Source organism: Oncorhynchus kisutch, linkage group LG23 (assembly GCF_002021735.2).
Source record: "Oncorhynchus kisutch isolate 150728-3 linkage group LG23, Okis_V2, whole genome shotgun sequence".
Taxonomy (NCBI): domain Eukaryota; kingdom Metazoa; phylum Chordata; class Actinopteri; order Salmoniformes; family Salmonidae; genus Oncorhynchus; species Oncorhynchus kisutch.
The window spans coordinates 23,647,778-23,672,903 of NC_034196.2; the positions used below are offsets into that span (position 1 = coordinate 23,647,778).

The 25,126-nt window shown below is 43.4% G+C and overlaps 2 protein-coding genes across 5 annotated transcripts in view; both read left to right on the forward strand.

Moving 5' to 3' along the window:
- Positions 1-10,434, forward strand: part of LOC109868424 (breakpoint cluster region protein) — a 123,449-nt gene extending 113,015 nt beyond the window's left edge. For both annotated transcript variants that reach the window (XM_031802531.1, XM_031802530.1), the window contains exons 19-23: positions 1,143-1,282; positions 1,950-2,084; positions 5,631-5,736; positions 6,285-6,447; positions 6,530-10,434. In XM_031802531.1, coding sequence (XP_031658391.1) covers positions 1,143-1,282; positions 1,950-2,084; positions 5,631-5,736; positions 6,285-6,447; positions 6,530-6,619 — 634 coding nt within the window. In that variant the 3' untranslated portion in view covers positions 6,620-10,434. The remainder of the gene's footprint in view (positions 1-1,142; positions 1,283-1,949; positions 2,085-5,630; positions 5,737-6,284; positions 6,448-6,529) is intronic.
- Positions 10,435-10,770: 336 nt separating this feature from the next.
- LOC109868610 (cytospin-A) overlaps positions 10,771-25,126 on the forward strand; it is a 42,250-nt gene continuing 27,894 nt past the window's right edge. For 2 of the 3 annotated variants that reach the window (XM_031802533.1, XM_031802534.1), the window contains exons 1-8: positions 10,771-11,117; positions 16,021-16,213; positions 16,345-16,507; positions 16,692-18,367; positions 20,054-20,261; positions 22,016-22,089; positions 22,347-22,516; positions 22,591-22,876. In XM_031802533.1, coding sequence (XP_031658393.1) covers positions 16,058-16,213; positions 16,345-16,507; positions 16,692-18,367; positions 20,054-20,261; positions 22,016-22,089; positions 22,347-22,516; positions 22,591-22,876 — 2,733 coding nt within the window. In that variant the 5' untranslated portion in view covers positions 10,771-11,117; positions 16,021-16,057. The remainder of the gene's footprint in view (positions 11,118-16,020; positions 16,214-16,344; positions 16,508-16,691; positions 18,368-20,053; positions 20,262-22,015; positions 22,090-22,346; positions 22,517-22,590; positions 22,877-25,126) is intronic. The other variant, XM_020458293.2, reaches the window with a different exon arrangement.

Below are 25,126 nucleotides of genomic sequence, written 5' to 3' on the forward strand. Positions count from 1 at the left end.
CTTTGGGGATGCATACTTTGGTAGTGTCTATCTATGGAGAGACTGTCTTAATGGCCCTTGGCATGGGGCACTGAGCAGACACCTGGCAGGCGGTGTACCCATCCTCAGACAGTCCCTCAGTTGTCCCCTGGCCTCACCTGGCATGGCCTGGTAGCATGCTCCGCAGGGCGGTTGGCAGCAGCGGCACGGTCACTATGGGCAGTAGGCTCTGGGTAAAGTGGGCAGAGGGCACACAGACAGACAGAGGGGAGTGTGGGAGAGGGAGAGAGCAGTTGAGGTTAGGTTTGTTGCCAATGTTGGTGAGTGATGCTAATGAGGATTGCTAGTAACGAGAGGACTAATAAGGTTAAACAGCATGGCCAGTTAAGGCTGGAGTGACAGCATGTCACCAATAACACCAACAGAGAACAAACATCACTGCAGAGCTGCCGGCCAGTGCCAGCTCGACCTGCACGCCGTAGTCCGTGAACTCACAACAAAACACACAGCGGTAGTTGTGATAATAATAAACATGATAAAGTCAATGTGTGTTTATATTTTGCGTTCACATACTACAACAATGCAGCGACAGCCAGCAGTCCACCTCATTGTCAGTGGGAATGTTTTTTGTTGTTTTAATAATTGCTCACATATTTTTGATACTATTACATTTAAAGATGCAATTAGGTTGCAACTGTGCATCCAACAGAAAAATATCCGCATGGTATGCTATTCCTTAACTGTCTGTCTGTCTGTCTGTCTGTCTGTCTGTCTGTCTGTCTGTCTGTCTGTCTGTCTGTCTGTCTGTCTGTCTGTCTGTCTGTCTGTCTGTCTGTCTGTCTGTCTGTCTGTCTATTCATGTCTGTCTGTCTGTCTGTCTGTCTGTCTGTCTGCCTGTCTGTCTGTCTGTCTGTCTGTCTGTCTATTCATGTCTGTCTGTCCATTCATGTCTGTCTGTCCATTAATTTGTCTGTCTGTCTGTCCATTAATTTGTCTGTCTGTCTGTCCATTAATTTGTCTGTCTGTCTGTCCATTAATTTGTCTGTCTGTCTGTCCATTCATTTGTCTGACTGTCTGTCTGTCCATGTTTGTCTGTCTGTCTATTTGTCTGACTATTTGTCTGACTGTCTATTCATGTCTGTCTGTCTGTTTCCCCATGCCAGACGGGAGCACTCCAAGGTGCCCTATATCGTCAGACAGTGTCTGGAGGAGATTGAGCGGAGGGGGATGGAGGAGGTGGGCATCTACCGAGTCTCAGGGGTGGCTACAGACATCCAGGTCCTGAAGGCTGCCTTCGACACCAGTGAGTACCAATGCCTAACCCTACTTCCCCCTGGCTCCCCCCTCTTAATAAAGCCCTGGAAGTGGGAAAAGGCTACAGTATAGCATATGGCATACTCTCTGTGGACTTTCTGTAGCTTGGTGGAACCAGCCTTGATACATGAAGTGAAATACAGTAATGAATGCCCCAATCAGGCCGGTTCCATCAGGCTAGCCTCTCTGTGCACTCCCTTGCAAATTCAAGTCTATTGGACTGACTACTGTAGAATCAATGTGCCTTACCCTGCTCTGTCCCTTAGGTCAACTTCTGAATATGGGGCCCATTGTTGGGAATCATGGGTACATTTTCCATATGTCAAGTTTGGGTGCTTAACCCACTTTATTTTCTTGTGTAGGCTTACTAATTCCTATATTTGGGTGTGCAGGTGTTAGCATTTTGTGTATTTGTGTGCGTGTGTAGGGATGTTTGTGTGTGTGCACTCCTGTGTGGTGATTTCTCTGATTATGACATGTACAGCTTAGTTTGGGGGGCATGTTGCGTCCTCAGCCAATGTATTACTGCCAATGATCTGAGGTGCAGTGTGTTTTTGTGAATGGCAGAAATAACAGAGGCTGGCTGCCTCCCCATCCGCTGTTACCATGGGTACACTTTCTACCTGTCTTTCTGAGCATTGCCATCTTTCCCACAGACAACAAAGACGTGTCTGTGATGATGAGTGAGATGGATGTGAACGCCATTGCCGGGACACTGAAGCTGTATTTCAGAGAGCTGCCAGAACCCCTCTTCACTGACGACCTGTACCCCAACTTCGCAGGAGGCATTGGTCAGTCACAGACCTTTTGAAAGGGCCAACAGCCACTTATACAGTACCAGTCACAACCTACTCATTCCAGGGTTTTTCTTTATTTTTACTATTTTCTACATTGTAGAATAATCTAAACTATGAAATAACACATGGAATCATGCAGTAACCAAAAAAGTGTTAAGTTCTTCAAAGTAGCCACCCTTTTTGCCTTGATGACAGCTTTGCACACTCTTGGCATTCTCTCAACCAGCTTCATGAGGAATGCTTTTCCAACAGTCTTGAAGGAGTTCCCACCTATGCTGAGCCCTTGTTGGCTGCTTTTCCTTCACTCTGCGGTGATTGTGGAGGCCAGATAATCTGATGCGGCACGCCATCACTCTCCTTGGTCAAATAGCCTAGAGGTGTATTTTGGGTCATTTCCCAATTAAGCGCAAACCAGATGGGATGGTGTATCGCTACAGAATGCTGTGGTAGCCATGCTGGTTAAGTGTGCCTTGAATTCCAAATAAATCACTGACAGTGTCACCAGCAAAGCACCCCCACACCATCACACCTCCTCTTCCATGCTTCACGTGCTAACCACACATGTGGAGATTAGAGGTCGACCGATTAATCTGCGATTATGGCCGATTACATTACAAGCCACGGAGAGACTGCGTGGCAGGTTGACCACCTGTTACGCGAGTGCAGCATCAAAAGGACCTTGTGGCTGCAAGGAGCCAAGGTAACTTGCTAGCTAGCATTAAACTTATATTATAAAAAACAATCAATCTCTACATCACTAGTTATCTACACATGGTTGATGATATTACTAAGTTAACTAGCTTGTTCTGCATTGCATATAATCAATGCGGTGGCTGTTAATTTATTATCGAATCACAGCCTACTTCAACTTCGGTAAACGTGTGATGATTTAACAAAAGCGCACTCGCGAAAAAAGCACAATTGTTGCAACAATGTACCTAACCATAAACATCAATGCCTTTCTTAAAATCAATACACAAGTATATATTTTTTTACCTGCATATGTAGTTAAAAGAAATTCATGTTAGCAGGCAATATTAACTAGGGAAATTGTGTCACCTCTCTTGCGTTCAGTGCAAGCAGAGTCAGGGTATATGCAACAGTTTGGGCCGCCTGGCTCGTTGCGAACTATTGAAAGGCCATTTATTCCTAACAAAGACCGTAATTAATTTGCCACAATTTTACATAATTATGACATAACATTGGAGGTTGTGCAATGTAACAGCAATATTTAGACTTGGGATTGCCACCCGTTCGATAAAATAACTAACGGTTCCATATTTCACTGAAAGAATAAACGTTTTGTTTTCGAAATGATCATTTCCGGATTTCACCATATTTATGACCAAAGGCTTGTATTTTTGTGTGTTTATTATATTATAATTAAGTCTATGATTTGATATTTGATAGAGCAGTCTGACTGAGCGGTGGTAGGCAGCAGCAGGCTCGTAAGCGTTCATTCAAACAGCAGCTCTTAGCAATGCTTGATTCCCAGCACTGTTTATGACTTCAAGCCTATCAACCTCCGAGATTAGGCTGGCAATACTAAAGTGCCTATAAGAACATCCAATAGTCAACGGTATATGAAATACAAATGGTATAGAGAGAAATAGTCCTATAATAACTATAACCTAAAACTTCTTAACTGGGAATATTGAAGACTCATGTTATAAGGAACCACCAGCTTTCATATGTTCTCATGTTCTGAGCAAGGAACTTAAACGTTAGCTTTCAAACATGGCACATATTGCACTTTTACTTTCTTCTCCAACACTGTGTTTTTGCATTATTTAAACCAAATTGAACATGTTTCATTATTTATTTGAGACTAAATTGATTTGATTTATGTATTATATTAAGTTAAAATAAAAGTGTTCATTGTTCATTCAGTATTGTTGTAATTGCCATTTATTTACAAATATATATATATATAAATCATCCGATTAACCGGTATCAGCTTTTTTTTGTCCTCCAATAATCGGTATCGGCGTTGAAAAATCCTAATCGGTCGACCTCTAGTGGAGATTATCCTTTCACCTACTCTGCGTCTCACAAAGACGCGGGGATTGGAACCAAAAATCTCAAATTTGGACTCATCAGACCAAAGGACAGAGTTCCACCAGTCTAATGTCCATTGCTTGTGTTTCTTGGCCCAAGCAAGTCTCTTCTTCTTATTGGTGTCCTTTAGCAGTGGTTTCTTTGCAGCAATTCGACCATGAAGGCCTGATTCACGCAGTCTCCTCTGAACAGTTGATGTTGAGATGTCTGTTACTTGAACTCTGTGAAGTATTTTTTGGGGCTGCAATCTGAGGTACAGTTAACTGTAATGAACTTATCCTCTGCAGCAGAGGTAACTCTGGGTCTTCCTTTACTATGGTGGTCCTCATGAGAGCCAGTTTCATTATGGCAACGGCACTTAAACATTTTTTCAAAGTTCTTGACATTTTCTGAATTGACTGATCTTCATGTCTTAAAGTAATGATGGACTGTCATTTCTCTTTGCTTATTTGAGCTGTTCTTGCCATAATATGGACATAGTCTTTTACCAAATAGGCATATCTTATGTATACCGCCCCTACCTTGTCACAACACAACTCATTTGCTCAAACCCATTAAGAAGGAAAGATATTCCACAAATTAATTGAAATATATTCCAGGTGACTACCTCATGAAGCTGGTTGAGAGAATGCCAAGAGTGTGCAAAGCTGTCAAGGCAAAGGGTGGCTACTTTGGAGAATCTCAAATATAACATTTGTTTAACTTTTTTTTGCTTACTACATGATTCAATATGAGTTATTTCATAGTTGTGATGTCTTAACTATTATACAATGTAGAATGTAGAAAATAGTACAAATAAAGAAATCCTTGAATGAGTAGGTGTGTCCAAACTTTTGACTGGTACTGTACCTACAGTGAGGGATTTTTTTTTGATTCCCTGCTGATTTTGTACATTTGCCCACTGACAAAGAAATGATCAGTCTATCATTTTAATGGCAGGTTTATTTGAACAGTGAGAGACAGAATAACAACAAAAAAATCCAGAAAAACACGTCAAAAATGTTATAAATTGATTTGCATTTTAATGAGGGAAATAAGTATTTGACCCCTCTGCAAAACATGACTTAGTACTTGGTGGCAAAACCTTTGTTGGCAATCAGAGGTTAGACGTTTCTTGTAGTTGGCCACCAGGTTTGCACACATCTCAGGAGGGATTTTGTCCCACTCCTCTTTGCAGATCTTCTCCAAGTCATTAAGGTTTCGAGGCTGACGTTTGGCAACTCGAACCTTCAGCTCCCTCCACAGATTTTCTATGGGATTAAGGTCTGGAGACTGGTTAGGCCACTCCAGGACCTTAATGTGCTTCTGCTTGAGCAACAAATAAACCTACCATTAAAATTATAGACGGATCATTTCTTTGTCAGTGGGCAAACATACAAAATCAGCAGGGGATCAAATACTTTTTTCCCTCACTGTATAATATTATCATGGTATAATTTAGCACTCAGTTTAATGTGTGAATGTCTGTCTCTCTGTCTGCAGCCCTGTCTGACAGCGTTGCCAAAGAGAGCTGCATGCTGAATCTACTGCTGTCACTGCCAGAACCCAACCTGGTCACATTCCTCTTCCTTCTGGATCACTTGAAGAGGTACACACAGTCAGACACACAGTCATAGAGCTACCACAGTCATAGAGCTACCACAGTCATAGAGCTACCACAGTCATAGAGCTACCACAGTCATAGAGCTACCACAGACATAGAGCTACCACAGACATAGAGCTACCACAGACATAGAGCTACCACAGTCAAAGCGCTACCACAGACAAAGCGCTACCACAGTCATAGCGCTACCACAGACATAGAGCTACCACAGACATAGAGCTACCACAGTCATAGAGCTACCACAGTCATAGAGCTACCACAGACTTAGAGCTACCACAGACTTAGAGCTACCACAGACTTAGCGCTACCACAGACATAGCGATACCACAGACATAGCGCTACCACAGACATAGAGCTACCACAGTCATAGCGCTACCAGAGACATAGAGCTATGTACAGACAAACAGAGGCATTTAGAGACAAGCAGATCCCAAACTCTTTCTTTGAATAAGTAATACAGTGATTATTATGTCCTTTCACTTGGTGTATTACCATGAGCCACCATTCACCCTCTGTCTCTCCCTGCTCCCCAGGGTGGCTGACAAGGAGAGCATCAACAAGATGTCCCTCCACAACCTGGCCACGGTGTTTGGCCCCACCCTGCTGCGGCCTGCAGAGAAGGACAGCAAGATCCCCACCAACCCCACGCAGCCTATCAGCATGGGAGACAGCTGGTCCCTGGAGGTCATGTCACAGGTAGGCGATATAGTCTCTGTCCCTCACCCCATCCCTCTTCTTTGATATTGAGGTCTCTATAACTGTCCGTCTGTCCCTCCAGGTCCAGGTGTTGCTGTACTTCCTCCAGCTGGAGACCATCCCCACGCCGGACAGTAAGCGTCAGAGCATCCTCTTCTCCACCGAAGTGTAGTGTTCCACAGGTTCCCATCATGATGACAATGGGAGAGAGAGGCTGTGATAGAGACGTCGACTCAAACTGAGTCTACAGTACAGTATGTCCATTTGGGAAGGCTACTGAGAGTGAGAATGGCCTTTGCTGGACTGCAGCAGGGGATGTATTCTGCACTGATTCTGGACATACCTTGCAGAGGGCGCCACCATCCCTCTGAGAACAAGAGGGTGGACACCAATCCTCTGTTGTACCACACATATCTGATGTGATAACGCATTAATACATCACACCCAATAGCCAGTGTGACTCTTTGTGCCTCTCGGATGCATCATATCCTCCTCTTCTCGCTCTGTCTCTTCACTCTCACGTCAAAGCTCCACAGCTTGTGTACGGTGTACGGAATGAATGCCACTATTGAACATGCCTGCTGCAACCATAAATGAAACACTTCAATTTGAGTCTGATCAGCATGTAGGGGAAAAGAGTGTCCAAGGTTTTTATTTTTTTTGTTGCTATCGGCTCCTGCTTTGTAGGCAGAAAAACAGGCAGGGCCTGCACAGCGTATTTTTTTTGCCTTTTCAAATGTTGAGTTATTTCTTAATCCACTGCTGAAGAGATTCCAACCGTATGTTTTACACATGATACATTAGGACCACAATGCTACGAGAGTTATGTTGAAAAGGAACATCTGGGTTCTCTGAAGACTTTTAAAGAGGAACATCCAGAGCTGCCAGGATCACCAGTCTATTTGTGTGTCCCAGGAATCCACCACTCACAACAACAACAAAGTGTTTACAAGGTAAACAAACCTTGGACAAAGGCAGAGATGGGGAGACTGCAACAAAGGCAGAGATGGGGAGACTGCAACAAAGGCAGAGATGGGGAGACTGCAACAAAGGCATTTGTGAAATAGGAACAGTTGACAGAAACAGATTATCTGTCAGTTATAATAAGACTGCATACAGTTTGGACCATAAAGCAATTCCCTCTATTTGTGTTCTTTGTGTTTCAAGTAGTCCTCAGCTTAAATACCCAGGAAGCAATAGATTTTCTAACATAGGAGTTTGTCTGTGTTCATATCCTTAGTCCGGGGATGTCCTCATGGTAACATAGGAGATCTTGCCAAAATGATCTGTTGTTTGGGATAAAATGTAACTATTGTATTTACAGATACAGTACAGTATGTACATAATGCTGTAATTGTTTTATTTGTTATGATGATCATTTATGAAGAAAAAATGGGGGGGGGGGGCCGAAATCAATGTTTTTTTTCCTATGTGTTTGTTTTGATTTGATGAAGGTGGTATAGGTTACAGACTTGAGTCCTGGAGGTCTGAGGTGATGGGAGATCATATGCTGCCTATGTAACCAGGATGTAGCCTTGTTGTGGGAATAACTGCAGTTTTGTCCAGCCTAATGTTAGCCATGTATCCATCATTAAGGTAACACTCCATCTTTGAATGCCAGTGTCACAACCACTCTTCATCTGTTCGACTGTTCCAGTCCCTAACCACCCACCCTGAAATCTTGATGTGTTACTCAAGTAGGATACAAAACAGTACATTTAGTTGTATACAGAACAACAATACCATGTTTCCTCTCTACAGCTGTGTCGGTGGAGACAGTTATTCTCATGATAATTCACCTGTTTCAAACAAGTTGCGCTAAATTGTGGATGCTTAGCCAAAGTGGACCATTCTGTTGATGTTATGAAGGAATACTTGTTTATCCTCTTTTCAATGAAAGTGACCCATCTGTTTCTCACCCATATTTATGAGGGTGGCTGGACAGCTGTCATTAACGGTCCTCCACACCCTTCCTTAAGCTCTTCTCCCTCCCGGTCTGCCTGATAGTAACCCACCAAAGGGCCATGGAAAAGAAAATGCTCTTAGAATATTTTGTTCAGAAGGAAAAAAGAGAAGATTTATATTAGAATGGTTTTAATTTCAGTGCCTGCAGGCATGTAGTCATGTTTGATTAATGTCATTTTCTTGTGTGTGTTGTCATAAACATATTGCTATATTGGCCAGCAGGATATTAGTGACCAACAAGTGTTTTGGTTTTGATAAACCAAGCTTAAAATATGATATGATATTTAATTCTGGCTGGATAATTGTTAACAAGTAATGTGTTTACTAACTCAGTCTGTACTACTGTCTGCACTACTGAGATTTCATGAAGAACTCCGACATTTTGAAGTTAGCAGAGACATTCCCGACAGTTTTGACTGTACAGTAGTCAGTAGCTAGTGTAAAATCTGGCATCTGAGTGTGTGGTTGTACATGCAACATTCGTGGGCACACATGCGTGAGTGAGTGAATGAAATAATGGGCCGATTTGCTGAAAAAATAAAAATGTAGAATTAATACATAACGTTTCAAATCCAGACTTATCCATAAGCTAACATATCAACTAAATCAGCTCCAGGTAATAGCCATAGTCATCATTTTAGTAACACATTTTGTCCTAATATATCCTCACATGTCCCATACACACAACTGTACATTGGAGGAAGCCATTGGTTATGAGAGAGAAAGGCAGTGCATTCACCATTCATTTAGATCTCTTTGATTTATAGAATTAGTGCTCAATGTGACCCGCTCTGCTCCATTGTGCCTCTGCGTCACAGCTTTTATTCAGAACGTATGCCGTGGATTTCAATGTGTCAGTGGAATTGCTGTAAGGAGACTTACTGGGGTGCTGAAAACAGACCTGCCCTCAAGGCACCTATTTTGAGACCAATACATGAACGTAGAGTTTGGTATCGCACTTCATGGTACTATTAGCCTGTGTGGGAGATCTTGTCGGAATATTATGATACCAAGCTAAGCCCAATTCATGTTTTCAATCATAAGAGACAGACACACAAATGCTTAGTCAATAACCCTCACTCTGCCTTAGCTCTGTCAACATTAGCAAAATAACTCATTTTCAGCTTTTCTGTTCCAGTTCTGTGTAAAATGAAGTCTACTGTATTTACGGAGATGAATACCCTCATCTGAAGGAAACATATATTAGTAGTAGCAAAGTGGTATCTATACTTGTAGAAGGAGGACACTTTCAAAATTCACTGTCATGTTATATGCCTCATATATAGATAATATCTCTCAAGGCTCTATGCTATGCTGTGTATCGTTCATTTGCAAGATGTACTTTGTTTTTTCAAATAACTGCCAAACAGTTTGTAACCATCTGCTGTCCTAACTGTAACTACTGTATGTAACAACACGTCACTAATCCAAAACATGATCTAATTTGGAGGGGCTTGCACTTTCAGTTCCTTTTGGTTTTACTCCAGACTGCCCACTGTGATGCTTTAGGACATTTTCTCTGGTTTGGAGAAAAAAAATTGCAAGGAAAGATGAAGGTTATTTGAGTTTATAAAGGTTAGTCATCTCTCTAACCTTGTCTTATGGTTGTACAATATGTATTGTATGTATCATACTAGAGGCATTGGGTTCTTAGGTTTATTTATTGTGATGTTCATCAATACATTTAGGATTAATCATGTTCATAAAACAGTTGAGTAATTAGGCTTCAACTGAAGGAGAACTTGGTTATTGATTGTCAGTATGATTCTTCATAGGGCTAGTCACTTACCCTGCCTCTTTCACAACAAAGTCATATATGGCAACATAAGATTATTCTAAATATGTGTACTATGTTTTAAAGTCTAAAAATATGGAATATATTACTCTATGTACGACTTTAGCATTTCAGTGTATGCATACTGTATGATGAATGAATATTCATTCTTTCAGTCCTTGTAAGTTGACATGAGCCTGGCAATAGTTTATTATAATTCACTCCCTTATTAAACGTATTTTAAATGACCTGAAACCATGTTTTGACATATTGGGAATATGTGTGTTTTATTCCACATTTTCTAGTTAACTGTGTGAAGCTAAAATGATGGTACTTGCTGGTCATCCACAAAAAAAATACATTTGACCTTTTTTCTGTTTTTCAATTTAGATGTATTTCCTTTTGGTCAACATACATGTTATGTCATGAGTCTGTAAAAAGGGATACTGTAGTCTATGGAAAATACATGTTTGGAAGGCATTTGCAGCCTCTGTACACAAAATGTTAAATAAAATCGGTATCTATGTAAAAAAAAATATGGCAATGCCTTATATCTTCAATTGAGCATATCTTGACCTGGACCCTACTAGATTTTACAGATCGCATACATATCACCACATCACAGATTCACTACATGTCATTATTATCAAATTTTTTTCCTCGACATGTGCATCAGAGAACACCTAGGACCCTCGTCGTAATGGCCCCCACCATATAATTTGCTACATTCCAAAAAGGACGTGGAGAGGGATCTGTCAGCGACGTCCTACAATTCCAACCATTAATCGGGAATGCTCATGCTGTGTGTCCTGTCAATGGAGAATATCAAGGGGCAGGGACGCTGAGGATGGAGTGCATGAAATGACCAATAACTGCATATTGTAACCGATGGTATCCGAGTCATTCGATTATCTCTACCAAAGGATTCCAGGTAAAATGTGTTAGATGTTTTTCAAATTGTGATTGCTTGTGTGTAACTAGCTAGCTGCATGTATTGTAGGTGGCTAGCTAGCTAGCTAACGAGTTAACGTAGCTAGCTAACCTTACATTAACTTCATCGAGCCAGCAGTGTCTGATAATTACCATGTATAGAAACAATACATATCTACCTCGCTAACTAAGTAGTATGCTAGATCACAAAATACAATAACATTACTGTTGTCTTTTAATTTCGTTAGCTAGTTACTTTCCTCCCCTCCTAACAAAGATGAGAAGGGTTAGGGTAAAGAAAGATCCACTCATTTTGACCAAATTGAGACACAATTTATATTGCAGCCATACTATCACATTGCATAAAGTCAGAATAGGGTTGACATCATAGTAGTGTGTTCTGCCAGCCATGGTAGTGTGTCCACTATCAGTAAACTGTCAAACTATTTATCATTCATGTGATGTTTCACACTATGTGAAGGAGATGCGTCTCTTGAGTAGTCATGCTCATTTAGCTGCAACCACCACATATATATTGGGACTGTTGTGATCATTACATGTCACACTAAGCCTTATTAGTTCGCTACTTCTAGTGGCTTTCTGCACCCTGGAATAGATTGAGATTAATAAATAGTAACTGCCATGAAGGATCATTTGACATGGTGCAGTAAAAATCACAGTCTGGCAAGCAATTAACATAGTTTATTGAGCAGACAACTGGTATTGACTTTTGCTGCCTGCAGCACATTCCGGGCCACCCAATGTCCCCAAAAATCCCCAACATTCCTCCAAACCTGCGTGAGCTCCCTGGACATGGGGGAAGGGTTTCAGCTTGTGTTATTAAAGCTATGGGGGAAAAGGAGAAGAGAGGAGGGCCAGTGTTATAGGGTCATCGCTTTTAGGAGCAAGATGAGGAATTTGAGGCAGTAGAGAGACTATCCAGTCAGTGTGGTTTTATTCTTGTGGAGCAGCAAATGTAACCTAGGCCTGTTCTCTATCTATGTAACCGTAGCATGGACAGTGAATCAGCGCCACTGCTAAATGCATAAAGGGGAAACACTGGATTCATGTTTTTCTTGCCTTGTGGATGATCTGTTTTTTCGTGACAATATTCTTTGTATTCCTCTTCTGTGATGCTCAACACGGTGTTCTGCCCATTAAACCTTGATATGAGATCTGTCAGGAGCCATCTGGTGCTGTAAATAATGGTGCAGCTGCTCTCTTAAAACAGACAGCAGTGTTTTGAAAACCTGGCACCTCTGCATCCTACCCCTGCCATAGTGAACCAGGTTAATTTGTGGTATTCAGCAGGGTTAGGGCCTACAAGCAGTTGTTACCGTCCTGTGTAAAATACTGAGTCACACTCAAGCAATGCTCAATCTGTTAGTCAGCAATCATTCATCTGCTCTCTTTTCTTCCGGCTCCACATATCAACCCCCCCCCCCATCCAACCTCTGTCTTACTTTGCTTTCTAGGGTTGTTTCCTGGTGGTTGTGTCAAACGTTTGTCTGGTCTCCACCCTCAGCAGCACCAATCTATATAGGCCTTGTACAAACCATACGATGCATTCATAGTCCCCCCTCACTTCCTCCAGTATCTATCTGGTCTGATTTAGTATTGGCTTTAATTAGGTCAATAGGAAATTACAGTCAGCCAGACTCAGTGGGGATCCAAAGACACCAGCCTAAGCTCAGACTTTTACCAGGTCAGTTGTTCACTCAAGGTCAGGCTCGGTCATTAGACGCTGGCTCACCCTTGGGCTGTCCACTGTGATCATATTATTTTCAAATTGGTTTTAATCTTAGGCTACTGATTCAAGTTGTAGGCTAAGAGTGCATTGAGAAAGCTTTAAAAGAATAGGCTATATTTCAGACCAACAGTTGCCTTTGATGTTGCAGTTAACAGGTAAAGCTTTTTAACACATGGACTTGAAACAACAGAAACACATCTGGTATCTGACTGCCCTTTCCTGAGTTGGCTATACGTGTTCTGTTGTCTGTGTGTGTGTTACTCCCTCATTTCAAATGAAGAAAGTATGTCCTACACACAACACTGAGTTATGCTAGTGCATACTGAGGGGTGTTACCCTGTCGTCCCATTCCTTCTACTCTTCAACTCCAGAATTCCAGCTATGGTATAATTTTCTAGTCTTATTGTCCGATCCATCTTCAGCGCAAACATTTCTACCCCGACGGTCTGGTACTAATATAATTTTGCTCACCATGCCCAGCCCAGGATGTTTATTTACTGTAGCTTAGGCTATGTATTTCCTTTTTTGGTAAAACAATTAGACAAGGCTAAATTCTTCTGGTACTGATACTTTATCATAACACTTAACACTCTACAGAAATAGCCTGAAAGATGAGGTTTTCACAACTGCCACCAATTCTGAGTCTGGCTGAATCCTCAGTAAGCCTTTGTAAAAAACGATCTGACTCCAGGTGGTGTTGATATCCTGCCTCTTGTTGTTTGAACATGATGCACTACAAGGATACTCCCTTTTACTGGATTCCCCAACTCAGCCAGTGAACCATGTGGCTGATGTCTGTTAGGTTGGGTGTGTCTCTAGACATGTGGTTGCTTTGTCCACAGTTCAAACGGATCTAGTTCAAAGATAAGGGAAGGGGGCTGTGGAGAGGAAATGTTATGGTTACTATGGTTATACCTGTCTTTGTAAAAATAAATTCAAAGCTATCTTGCGTGCTATTGCAGGGTAGTGGTTATAATAGTCCAGCTTTATCTGTGGTATGAATAGACTGATCTGGGAATGGGGACTTAGACTGTTCGTCAGTCAGGCAATATGTGCTTGATTCTAGGTGATGACTAGTAGCCTGATCAATTTGAATAATCAGTCTTATCTTGAAGAAAAAGAGGGTCGCCATCTCAGACATAAGCCAACTGAAGTGAGTGTTTTCTCATTGTCTGGGCACCGTTATAGGCCTGCACACACAGGCTCCTCATGCCTCGTAAGGCCCAGTCGACCTGTCCAGACCACTGTTACTGCTGCAGCTACAGTACAACCTCCCTCGTGATGTTGTGATAAGAGGCAGCTACAGTACAACCTCCCTCGTGATGTTGTGATAAGAGGCAGCTACAGTTGAAGTCGGAAGTTTACATACACTTAGGTTGGAATCATTGAAACTCGTTATTCACAAATTTCTTGTTAACAAACTATAGTTTTGGCAAGTCGGTTAGGACATCTACTTTGTGCATGACACAAGTAATTTTTCCAACAATTATTTACAGACAGATTATTTAACTTATAATTCACTATCACAATTCCAGTGGATCAGAAGTTTACAAACACTAAGTTGACTGTGCCTTTAAACAGCTTGGGAAATTCCAGAAAATTATGTCATGGCTTTTCATAGGCTAATTGATATCATTTGAGTCAATTGGAGGTGTACCTGTGGAACTCAGTGCCTCTTTGCTTGACATCATGGGAAAATCAGCGAATACCTCAGAAAAACAATTGTAGATCTCCACAAGTCTGGTTCATCCTTTGGAGCAATTTCGCCTGAAGGTACCACGTTCATCTGTACAAACAATAGTACGCAAGTATAAACACCATGGAACCACGCAGCCGTCATACCGCTCAGGAAGGAGACGCATTCTGTCTCCTAGAGATGAACGTACTTTTGTGCGAAAAGTGCAAATCAATCCCAGAACAACAGCAAAGGACCTTGTGAAGATGCTGGAGGAAACCAGTACAAAAGTATCTATATCCACAGTAAAACGAGTCCTATAACGACATAGCCTGAAAGGCCGCTCAGCAAGGAAGAAGCCACTGCTCCAAAACCGCCATAAAAAAGCCAGACTACCGTTTGCAACTGCACATGGGGACAAAGATTGTACCTTTTTGGAGAAATGTCCTCTGGTCTGATGAAAAAAATATATAACTGTTTGGCCATAATGACCATCATTATGTTTAGAGGAAAAAGGGGGATGCTTGCAAGCCGAAGGACACCATCCCAACCGTGAAGCACTGGGGTGACAGCAGCATGTTATGGGGGTGCTTTGCTGCAGGAGGGACTGGTGCACTTCACAAAATAGATGGCATCATGAGGCGGAAAATTGGCCATGCTACCAAATACTAATTGAGTGTATGTAAACTTTTGACCCACTGGGAATGTGATGAAATAAATCAAAGCTGAAATAGATAATTAAATCTATTATTCTGGCATTTCACATTCTTAAAATAAAGTGGTGATCCTAACTGACCAAAGACAGGTCATTTTCTAGGATATTTTTTTTCCACAGAAATTGTGAAAAAGTGAGTTTAAATGTATTTGGCTAAGGTGTATGTAATCTTCCGACTTCAACTTTAGCTACAGGCCTGAGACCTCCAGTCACACGCCTCTGGTGCAGATTTGAATCCAATGACCGCTCCCTCGTGTGATCTGTGTGAGTCAGTGTCTGAGAAGGATGTAGTGCTGGCTGGCGTTTGAACATAAATAGCATCGACCACAGCACAGAAGAACTGTGAAGTCATTTGTCCGTACTCCAGACTAGACAGCAACTCCTTAGCTACTAGCTAGCCCATAGATGACAGACCATGTTCTCCCAAGAAAACTACTGCCACAGGCATCAGGTAACTAAATGGATTTTTCAAAAGGCAATCTAGGCTAATTGGTTATTCTGGAAATTGATTTCAAATGAATGATTTACAAACTCGTTTTTAGACTGTTGGGCTGCCTACTATAATGACTTTAGTTCTAGGCTGCATTTTATGTGAGTTTAATATTTACGTTAGTTGTAAGAGGTTGTTCACTGATGTTAATTATGGCATAATAATGAAATATTTTTTCCTGACTGAGAAACTAGAAACCCTCTGTGATGCATGCGTTACCACCTCATCCTGTTATTTTAACTCCTGTATGCTTGTGTGTTTTTGTTCCACACAGATTGCATTGTAAATGTCTGAGAAACCTAGAGCCCAGTATGAGGAAGACGACCAGGCCAGTGGCCGGCGTATTCAAAGCCACGGCAGCAGGCACTAAGGCCCAGACTGGGGAGAGAGTCAAGCCTGAGGGCACCACCATGGGCACAGCCGGCAAGAATACGGCCAAGACCTCCGCTACCGCACCACTCTCTAAGGTACAAATGCAGAAGGCACATACAAATAACCGTGTGAGCACTTTTGCTACATACTAAGAACAACCATGAAGCTGATTATCTTTATAGTTAACACACCACCTATTGGACATATCATCTTTCTCTTTGGCCAGGCGAAGAGCAGCGATGACTTGTCATCAGCAACAACAGTAGGCGGTGGAGCCTCTGCTGGGATCAGCATTGTTGCTAAGTTCAAGAAGACTAGCTCTGCCCACTCTTCAACCTCTTCCACTACAGGTACTAGCAACCCAGAGGGCAAGACAAAGATTAGCTCAGGTACATCAACCATAGAGCTACTAACAGACTATACTCTGGTTTGTGATTAGCTCAGGTACATCAACCATAGAGCTACTAACAGACTATACTCTGGTTTGTGATTAGCTCAGGTACATCAACCATAGAGCTACTAACAGACTATACTCTGCTTTGTGATTAGCTCTAACTTTTTTGTACTCCTCAGGCAAGCGTGGGACCTCCTCTGTGGTGAAGGAGCCCGGTTCATCCCGGGACGGCCTGCGAGAACGCTCCAGAACTGGCACCGCCAACAGGAAGCTCTCCGGACCCTCGGACGCCTTGGCACCGCCCAAGAGAGTCCGCAGCCGGGCCATGACTGAGTCCGAGTCCCGTATGAGCAAGTCCAGGTCGGATGGGCAGCTCAGCAATAAGACGCTCCTGGAGAGCAGGGTGAAGGATCTGCTGGGCCTGGCCAAGAGCAAAGATGTGGAGATCCTCCACCTGCGCACCGAGCTGCGGGCCATCCGTGTTCAGCTAGGCCTGCCTGAGGAGGATGGGGGGAGCAGAGAGAGGGGCGAGGGAGAGGAGACTGCTGAGGCTGAGCCCCTACAGGAACAGAAGAAAGAAGCCCCTACTCCGCTCATCTATACAGACGTTGAGTCCACCCTGCTCTTGCTGCAGGACCAGAACCAGGGGATCCGCGTGGAACTGAACATGCTAAAGAGTGAGAACCGCATGCTGAAGGACCGCCTCAATGCCATGGGTTTCTCCCTGGAGCAGAGGCTGGACTGCTCCCTCAAAGCCCCGCGAGGCTCCTGCCTCAGCCCAGAGCTTCCCCCAGCCAGCGGTGGCAGAGATGGAGGGTTCCAACGGGCCCCTTTTCAACATGGGGTCTCCCCACACGGCTCTGCCTGCGGCTCCAATGAAGACCTTCTGGACCCCCGGCGAGCCATCTCCCCTGAGGCAGCCGACAGCGAGTGCAGCGAAGCCTACCAGCCGATCACCTCCAGCGATGATGCCCTGGACGCCCCCTCTGGTTCTGCCTGCTGCTCCTCCTCTGAGTCAGAGGGCGGGCCACCGAGTCACTGCGAGTGCTCCCGTAGCTGCAGCAGTGGCAACACCAGCGAGGTGTCGGTGGCCTGTCTAACGGAGCGCATTCACCAGATGGAGGAGAACCAGCACTGCACCTCTGAGGAGCTCCAGGCCACACTACAGGAGCTGGCCGACCTGCAGCAGATCACCCAGGAACTAAGCACAGAGAACGAGAGGCTGGGCGAGGAGCGGGTCATTCTGTTAGACTCCTTGTGCCAGCAAGGTGACCGGCTGGAGTTGTACGGCCAGCAGATGGACTACTTCCGGGGCCTGCTGGACGAGCACCGCGTGGCCTATGCCCCGGTCGACGAGGAGGACACTAAGAGCAGCCGCTACCTGGAGCTGGAGCGCCGCTATGTGGACCTGACTAATGGGACCCACTTCGAGAGGGAGCAGCTGCTGGGGGTGCAGCAGCACCTGAGCGGGGCACTGAAAATGGCGGAGCAGGACAACGCAGAAGCCCAGGGCCTGATATCAGCGCTAAAGGAGAGGGTGCACATGGCTGAGCGGCAGGCTGAGATGGAGCGCAGGGATAGGGCAGCGGCGGCCACAGAGCTGGAGGTCCTGAGAGAGGCGGCCGTGGGGGAGCAGGTGGAGTTGGCTCGATGCAGGGCCCAGCTGGAGCAGGAGAGACAGAGGGTGGCTGACCTCTACTCCATCCACAATGCCGGGGACAAGATGGACATCCGCCACCAGCTGGAAAGCGAGAGGAGGGACAAGGAGAGGGCAGAGGCGGAGTCTGCTCAGCTGCATGAGGAGCTTGACCACACCCGCGACGAGGCCGCCAGGCTGGAGGACGGTATCAGCAAGGTCACACATTCTCATTTGTAACATACTTTCATTTCAGATTCTCCATCAGTCTTGTGTTAGTATTTTACCCAATTTCTATGTTGGTATGTATGTGCGTGCAGTAACAGTCAAAGGTTTGGACACGCCTACTCATTCAAGAGTTTTTCTTTATTTTTAATATTTTCTACATTGTAGTAATAGTGAAGACATCAACTATGAAATAACACAAGGAATCATGTAGTAACTAAAAAAGTGTTAAACAAATCAAAATATATTTTAGATTCTTCAACGTAGCCACCCTTTTTGCCTTGATGACAGATTTGCACACTCTTGGCATTCTCTCAACCAGCTTCATGAGGAACGCTTTTTTCCAACAGTCTTGAAGGAGTTCCCACGTATGCTGAGCACTTGTTGGCTGATTTTCCTTCACCCTGCTGTCCAACTCATCCCAAACCATCTCAATTGGGTTGAGGTCGGGTGATTGTGGAGGCCAGGACATTTGATGCAGCACTCCATCACTCTCCTTGGTCAAATAGCCCTTACACAGCCTGGAGGTGTGTTTTGGGTCATTGTCCTGTTGAAAAACAAATGATAGTCCCACTAAGCGTAAACCAGATGGGCTGGCGTATTGTTGCAGAATGCTGTGGTAGCCATGCTGGTTAAGTGTACCTTGAATTCCAAGTAAATCACAGACAGTGTCACAAGCAAAGCACCATCACACCACCACGCCTGGGAACCACACATGCAAAGATCATCCGTTCACCTACTCTGCGTCTAACGAAGACACGGCGGTTGGAACCAAAAATCACAAATTTGGGCTCATCAGACCAAAAGGCCAGATTTCCACTTTCCACTTGCTCTTATTTCTTGGCCCAAGCAAGTCTTTTCTTCTTGTTGGTGTCCTTTAGTAGAGGTTTCTTTGCAGCTATTTGACCATGAAGGCCTGATTCACGCTGTCTCCTCTGAACAGTTGATGTTGAGATGTGTCTGTTACTTGAACTCTGTGAAGCATTTATTTGGACTGTATTCTGAGGTACAGTTAACTCTAATGAACTTATCCTCTGCAGCAGAGGTAACTCTGGGTCTTCCTTTCCTGTGGCGGTCCTCATGAGAGCCAGTTTCATCATAGCGCTTGATGGTTTTTGTGACGGCACTTTAAGAAACATTCAAAGTTCTTGAAATCTTCAGAATTGACTGACCTTCATGTCTTAAAGTAATGATGGACTGTCATTTCTCTTTGCATTTGAGCTGTTCTTGCCATAATATGGTATTTTACCAAATAGGGCTATTTTCTGTATACCACCCCTACCTTGTCACAACACAACTGATTGGCTCAAATCCATTAAGAAGGAAAGAAATTCCACAAATGAACTTTTAGCAAGGCATACCTGTTAATTGAAATGCATTCCAGGTGAAGTTGGTTGAGAGAATGCAAAGTGTGCAAAGCTGTTATCAAGGCAAAGGGTGGCTACTTTGAAGAAAAAAATATAAAATATATTTTGAATAGTTTAGCACTTTTTTGGGGTTAGTACATGATTCCATATAGGTTATTTCACAGTTTTGATGTCTTCACTATTTTTCGACAATGTAGAAAATAGTAAAAATAAAGAAAAACCCTTGAATGAGTAGGTGTGTCCAAACTTTTGACTGGTGCTGTAATGACACGTGTGCTCATGCATACACCTATGTATCCCATTCTCCCGTCAGCTGGAGGAGAACTTCCGTGCGTTTCGTGATGAGGTGCAGAAGCAGCTAGCAGAGCAGAAGCGGGCCCTGGCCCATCAGTGTTCTGAGCTGGAGGAGAGGGACACTGAGGTCTCAGACATTAAGGAGACCATCTTTGAGCTGGAGGACGAGGTGGAGCAACACAGAGCCGTAAAACTCCACGACAACCTCGTGATCACAGACCTGGAGAGTGAGTGGTGGATGGACACTAGATTGCATCCCAAATTGCACCCTATCCTTTAGGGTGTTCACTCACTGCTGTACAATGTAGAGAAAAACGGGGTAATTCAAGAGGGTGCTACGAAATTAAATGTCCAAATGTATTTTTTCCCCTATGTCGTTAGATTGTTCTCTACAATATTATAACCTTAATATACTAGTACCTGACAGTGTTGCTGTGACTGTTAGTTCGGACAGGCGCTCTTGGTCTTGTGTACTTCATATGTGGTGATGTGAGGTAGTACCATTTTGGAGGTGTTTTCGCTGGTTGGACCAATCAAAATCAACTTGATGCCTTTTGTCGTTTTCACCTCCAGATCCTTGGCTTTCATTGCCTATAACCGCAATCAATCTATGTGAGAGGGGCTGTTTCTATGGTGATTTTAAAGAGAAAGACTACAGAAAAACACATAAACAGGAACAGATTGTCTTCACAGAGGGCGGATATTGAAATTCAGTCTTGGTTTTGTAAATAAATATATATTTAGTCCATATTCAGTTTTGTATTCAGCGGATTGCATGTTTTCACTTAAACTCAAGCTTGTCAGTTGACATTTTGAAGTTATCGCCGTTCTGCCGTGGAGCAGCGCCCACTTTATGATCATGCCTGTGAAGACTTTCCATTCACTCAACATGCTATATTCTCAGGGTAAATCACTGGTAACCTTTGAACCATATGCATTTGGAAAGTATTCAGACCCTTTCCCTTTTTCTACATTTTGTTACACGTTACAGCCTTTATTCTAAAATCGATCAAATTCATTCTTTTCCTCATCAATCTACACACAACACCCTATAATGACAAAGCAAAAACAGGTTTTAGACATTTTTGCAAATGTATTAAACGTTTTAAAAAACATCTTATTTACATAAATATTCAAACCATTTGCTATGAGACTCGAAATTGAGCTCCGGTGCATCCTATTTCCATTGATCACCTTCGATGTTTCTTCAACTTGGTTTGAGTCCACCTGTGGTAAATTCAATTGATTGGTAATGATTTGGAAAGGCACACACTTGTCTATATAAGGTCCCACAGTTGACAGTGCATGTCAGAGCAAAAACCAAGCCATGAGGTCGAAGCATTTGTCCATAGAGCTCCGAGACAGGATTGTGTCGAGGCCCAAATCAGTGGAAGGGTACCAAAAAATGTCTGCATCATTTAAGGTCCCTAAGAACACCGTGTCATTCTTAAATGGAAGAAGTTTGATTGAGGGGGGGGGGGGGGGGGGACTAATCAATTTTTGTATAATGCTGTAACGTAACAAAATCTCAAGGGGTCTGAATACTTTCCAAATGCACTGTACTGTACGGTAGAGAAATTAGGTTTGGATTTTCTATTGAATAGACATATTAGTATAAACCTTGAATGAATGCATTAATTTTATTAATTAATAATTGTGTGAACACCCTATATCCTATTCCCTTCCTAGTGCACTACTTTTGATCAAGGCCCATGGGTTTCTGGTCAAATGTAGTTAACTTTTTAGGGAATAGAGTGCCGTTTAGGAGACACACATCAGTCAGGAAAAGGGACTATGGGGAATAATATGCTCATCCAGAGAGTTCACCAACGATGCTGGACCAATACTGAATCATATACCAATGATAAAGCTGCTGTGACCACTAGGTGGCAATGTGGGACCATTACTACACAGCCTAGTCAGACCGTTTATCCCGTCTCCATTCATTCATTTAATTATTCATACTCTCTTTTTCTTTTAGACTCCGTCAGAAAACTGCAGGACCAAAAACATGACATGGAGCGTGAGATCAAGATGCTGCATCGAAAGCTACGGGTCAGTTTGGGGAGCTAGAGGAATACGGAGTCCTGTGCCTCAGCTGTATCTCAGCTTGTATTGAACATCCGGTGAAGACATTTCACCCAGTCATAATGAGAAGTGTCCTGCTGGTCCGTAGCATTAAGCCCATGGGTGCATCCCACATGACACCCTATTCCATATCATGCTCTGGATGAGAACGTCTGCTAAATTATGTAAATGTAATGCACAACTTTTGACCGTGGTCCGTGTGCGGTTCATATCTCCCCTTGTAGGAGGAGTCTATGGAGTGGCGTCAGTTCCAGGCCGACCTGCAGACGGCGGTGGTCATCGCTAACGACATCAAGTCCGAGGCTCAGGAGGAGATTGGGGATCTGCGGCGCCGCCTTCTGGACACACAGGAGAAGAATGAGAAGATGAGCAAAGAGCTGGAGGAGATCAAGAAGTATGTGGTCTTTGTGTGTGTGCCAATCTCTCCCTGTGTCAAAGATATTGACGATCCGTTATCTGTCTCTATAGGCAGGATGAGGAGAGGGGCAGGGTGTATAACTACATGAATGCAGTTGAGAGGGACCTAGCTGCCCTGAGGCAGGGCATGGGTCTCAGCCGACGCTCCTCTACCTCCTCTGAGCCCTCTCCCACCGTCAAGACCCTTATCAAGAGCTTTGACAACGCCTCCACTGCAGGCCTTGTCCCAACCTCCCCCACAGCAGCCGTGCCAGCAGTTACCACAACGATTGCCCGTACACCCCTCAGCCCCAGCCCTCTGAAAACCCCCCCCGCTGCTGCTATCTCTCCCATACAGGTAAGATACACACAATGGCAGACCAGTAGTTTATAAGCACTCTGAATCAGGCCACCAGGCAGCACAGGCCCCTTCTGAAGCGAGTCTATGTCTCTAACCCTATTCTGATTGGTTCAGCAGATGTCAGGCGCCGCTATCGGTCCTTTAATGTGGTTTCCCTGCCTCAGCCCTGTCTTTCTAGAACTACTATGAGAATTCCAATTCAGACCCCTGCAAGATCTGATGGGACTTCCCACGGGTCTCTATCCAAACAGTCAGGATGTCTTCAAGTTAACTTGGAATTCATGCTATGAGTAGGTGACACGTGACCACTTCGATGTGACAAAATACAATTTTTGTGTCAAGTCGGGTTGGAAGGAGGCTGAGGAAGGGTCATTTTTGAACATTAAAATGTGAACTTATTACGGATTAAGGTTTATGATTTGGCCACTTGTCTGGCCAGACTTGAGATGCGCTGTTTACAACCTTTGTTTAGAACAGGCCCAGAGACTTTCTAACCATCACAAGACCAGGGAATAAAGGCTTTCAGAACTGCTATATGTTTGAGTTAAGCTCATGTGTTGATTGCCAATACCAGCTTTGTTTACCCTGCTCGTGGCATAGCCAGATGTTTTCCCTAAGGCCCTGAGTGTCAAGTCCAGTCTAAATCAGACCTTACGGGGGAGAGAGCATGTGAAAGCTCTGGATTTTGTTGGCATAGATATATCTGTCTCTACAGAAATAGAGCCATGTGTCTTCATGTTGGGGTAAGTTTAATGCCACGTTCACGGGCTAGGAAATGTCTGAAATTTCCGACTTACTGACTGGTTGAACGTGGCTCATGTATAACTACAACCAGTTAGCAAGGTGAAAATGTTAGTTTCCTAGTTCTGACTAGCAAGTAAACAGTGCATTAGTGTAAGTCACCATACACAATTGGTTCACACAGGGAGCCTATTCACTTATTCACTTAGAGTCCAGTGAAATGTAAAACGCTCATTAATTTGGAGCACTGGGTTTTGTCTGTATGGCACACAGCCCGTCTCTTCAGTGAATTGGTTGATCGCTGCCTGTAGTGTTTTGGTTCAAGCTGTAGAAAATCACTTCCGTGAAACAAAGGTTGATGGTCATGAAACGTAAATGTGTTCTGCAGTTGTATTTTTTAGAGCGGTCGATATAGCAGGCTTTTTTTGAGATGCCCGTCCTTCACTCACTGAGTAGCCTCACTCATGTTTTATTGAAGATCAAATATTAATCCTGCAGTTTATAGGGAGATGGCTGTATTTTACCCCCAGGCAGGCCCATGGCCTCTATCAGGTCTGCAGTGAAGGATAATAAATAAGCCCATTTTCCTCTGACACACTTTTGCATTTATTACCATTTTACACACTTCCCTGGAGTGCTTTACAACATGAGGATACTTAGCATATGTCCCTAATGTATAATCTAAAACTACACATTTGCGGAATTAGACTAATGCCCCTCAGAATAGTATTGAAATGTAAGAAGGGATGAATGTTGGATGGATTGAAGATGAAAAAAAAAAAAGTTTAAGCAGAGGTCTGGCTTTGTGTATTTTTGTCATATTTCCTCATTGGTTTGATTATTTGGGCAGTGAGTCGGAGAGGACAAAGCAGCACTGTGTTTCATGTTCCTAGAGGAGTCAGGCTTAAGTCCCCCTGGAACTATGTGACTCATAAGTCCTCCTTCACTATAACACAAGTCATCCTAGCCTGGACCCAAATCTGATTGTGAAGCCAACCATGTTTGGCATGACAGTGTGTAGAGTTGCACATTTCGGGGAATATTCAGAGTTGGAAACTTTCTGTGGGAATTAGCGGAAATATATGTGCAAATTGATATTAAAACCATTTAAACGTAGATGTTTTTTGCATTGGTTATGTTTACCATATCATACCTTTAACCTTATCATAAGTAGACATAATTGCAAATGATTAAATCCTTCCAATAGAAATTTTTAAAAACAATTTAGTTACAAATTGAACTTTAATTAAATGAGTTGACTATTCACACGGGGTGATTTCACTGCAACAAAAGATTGAATGATCCATCGCATCTCCCAAAAACGTTTTCAACATACATCTGTAAAATGATAGTCTAGAAACTAAAGCTTTGATTGTATTCCTCTCATGTCTTCTCCCTGGACCTCCTCAATGTTCACCTCCTGAACATCAGAGTCTGGCCACCAATCTTGTGCTAGTCAGTCTGTTGCGTGCTTTGGTGTGTGTGTTCCCAAACAAGGACCAGTTG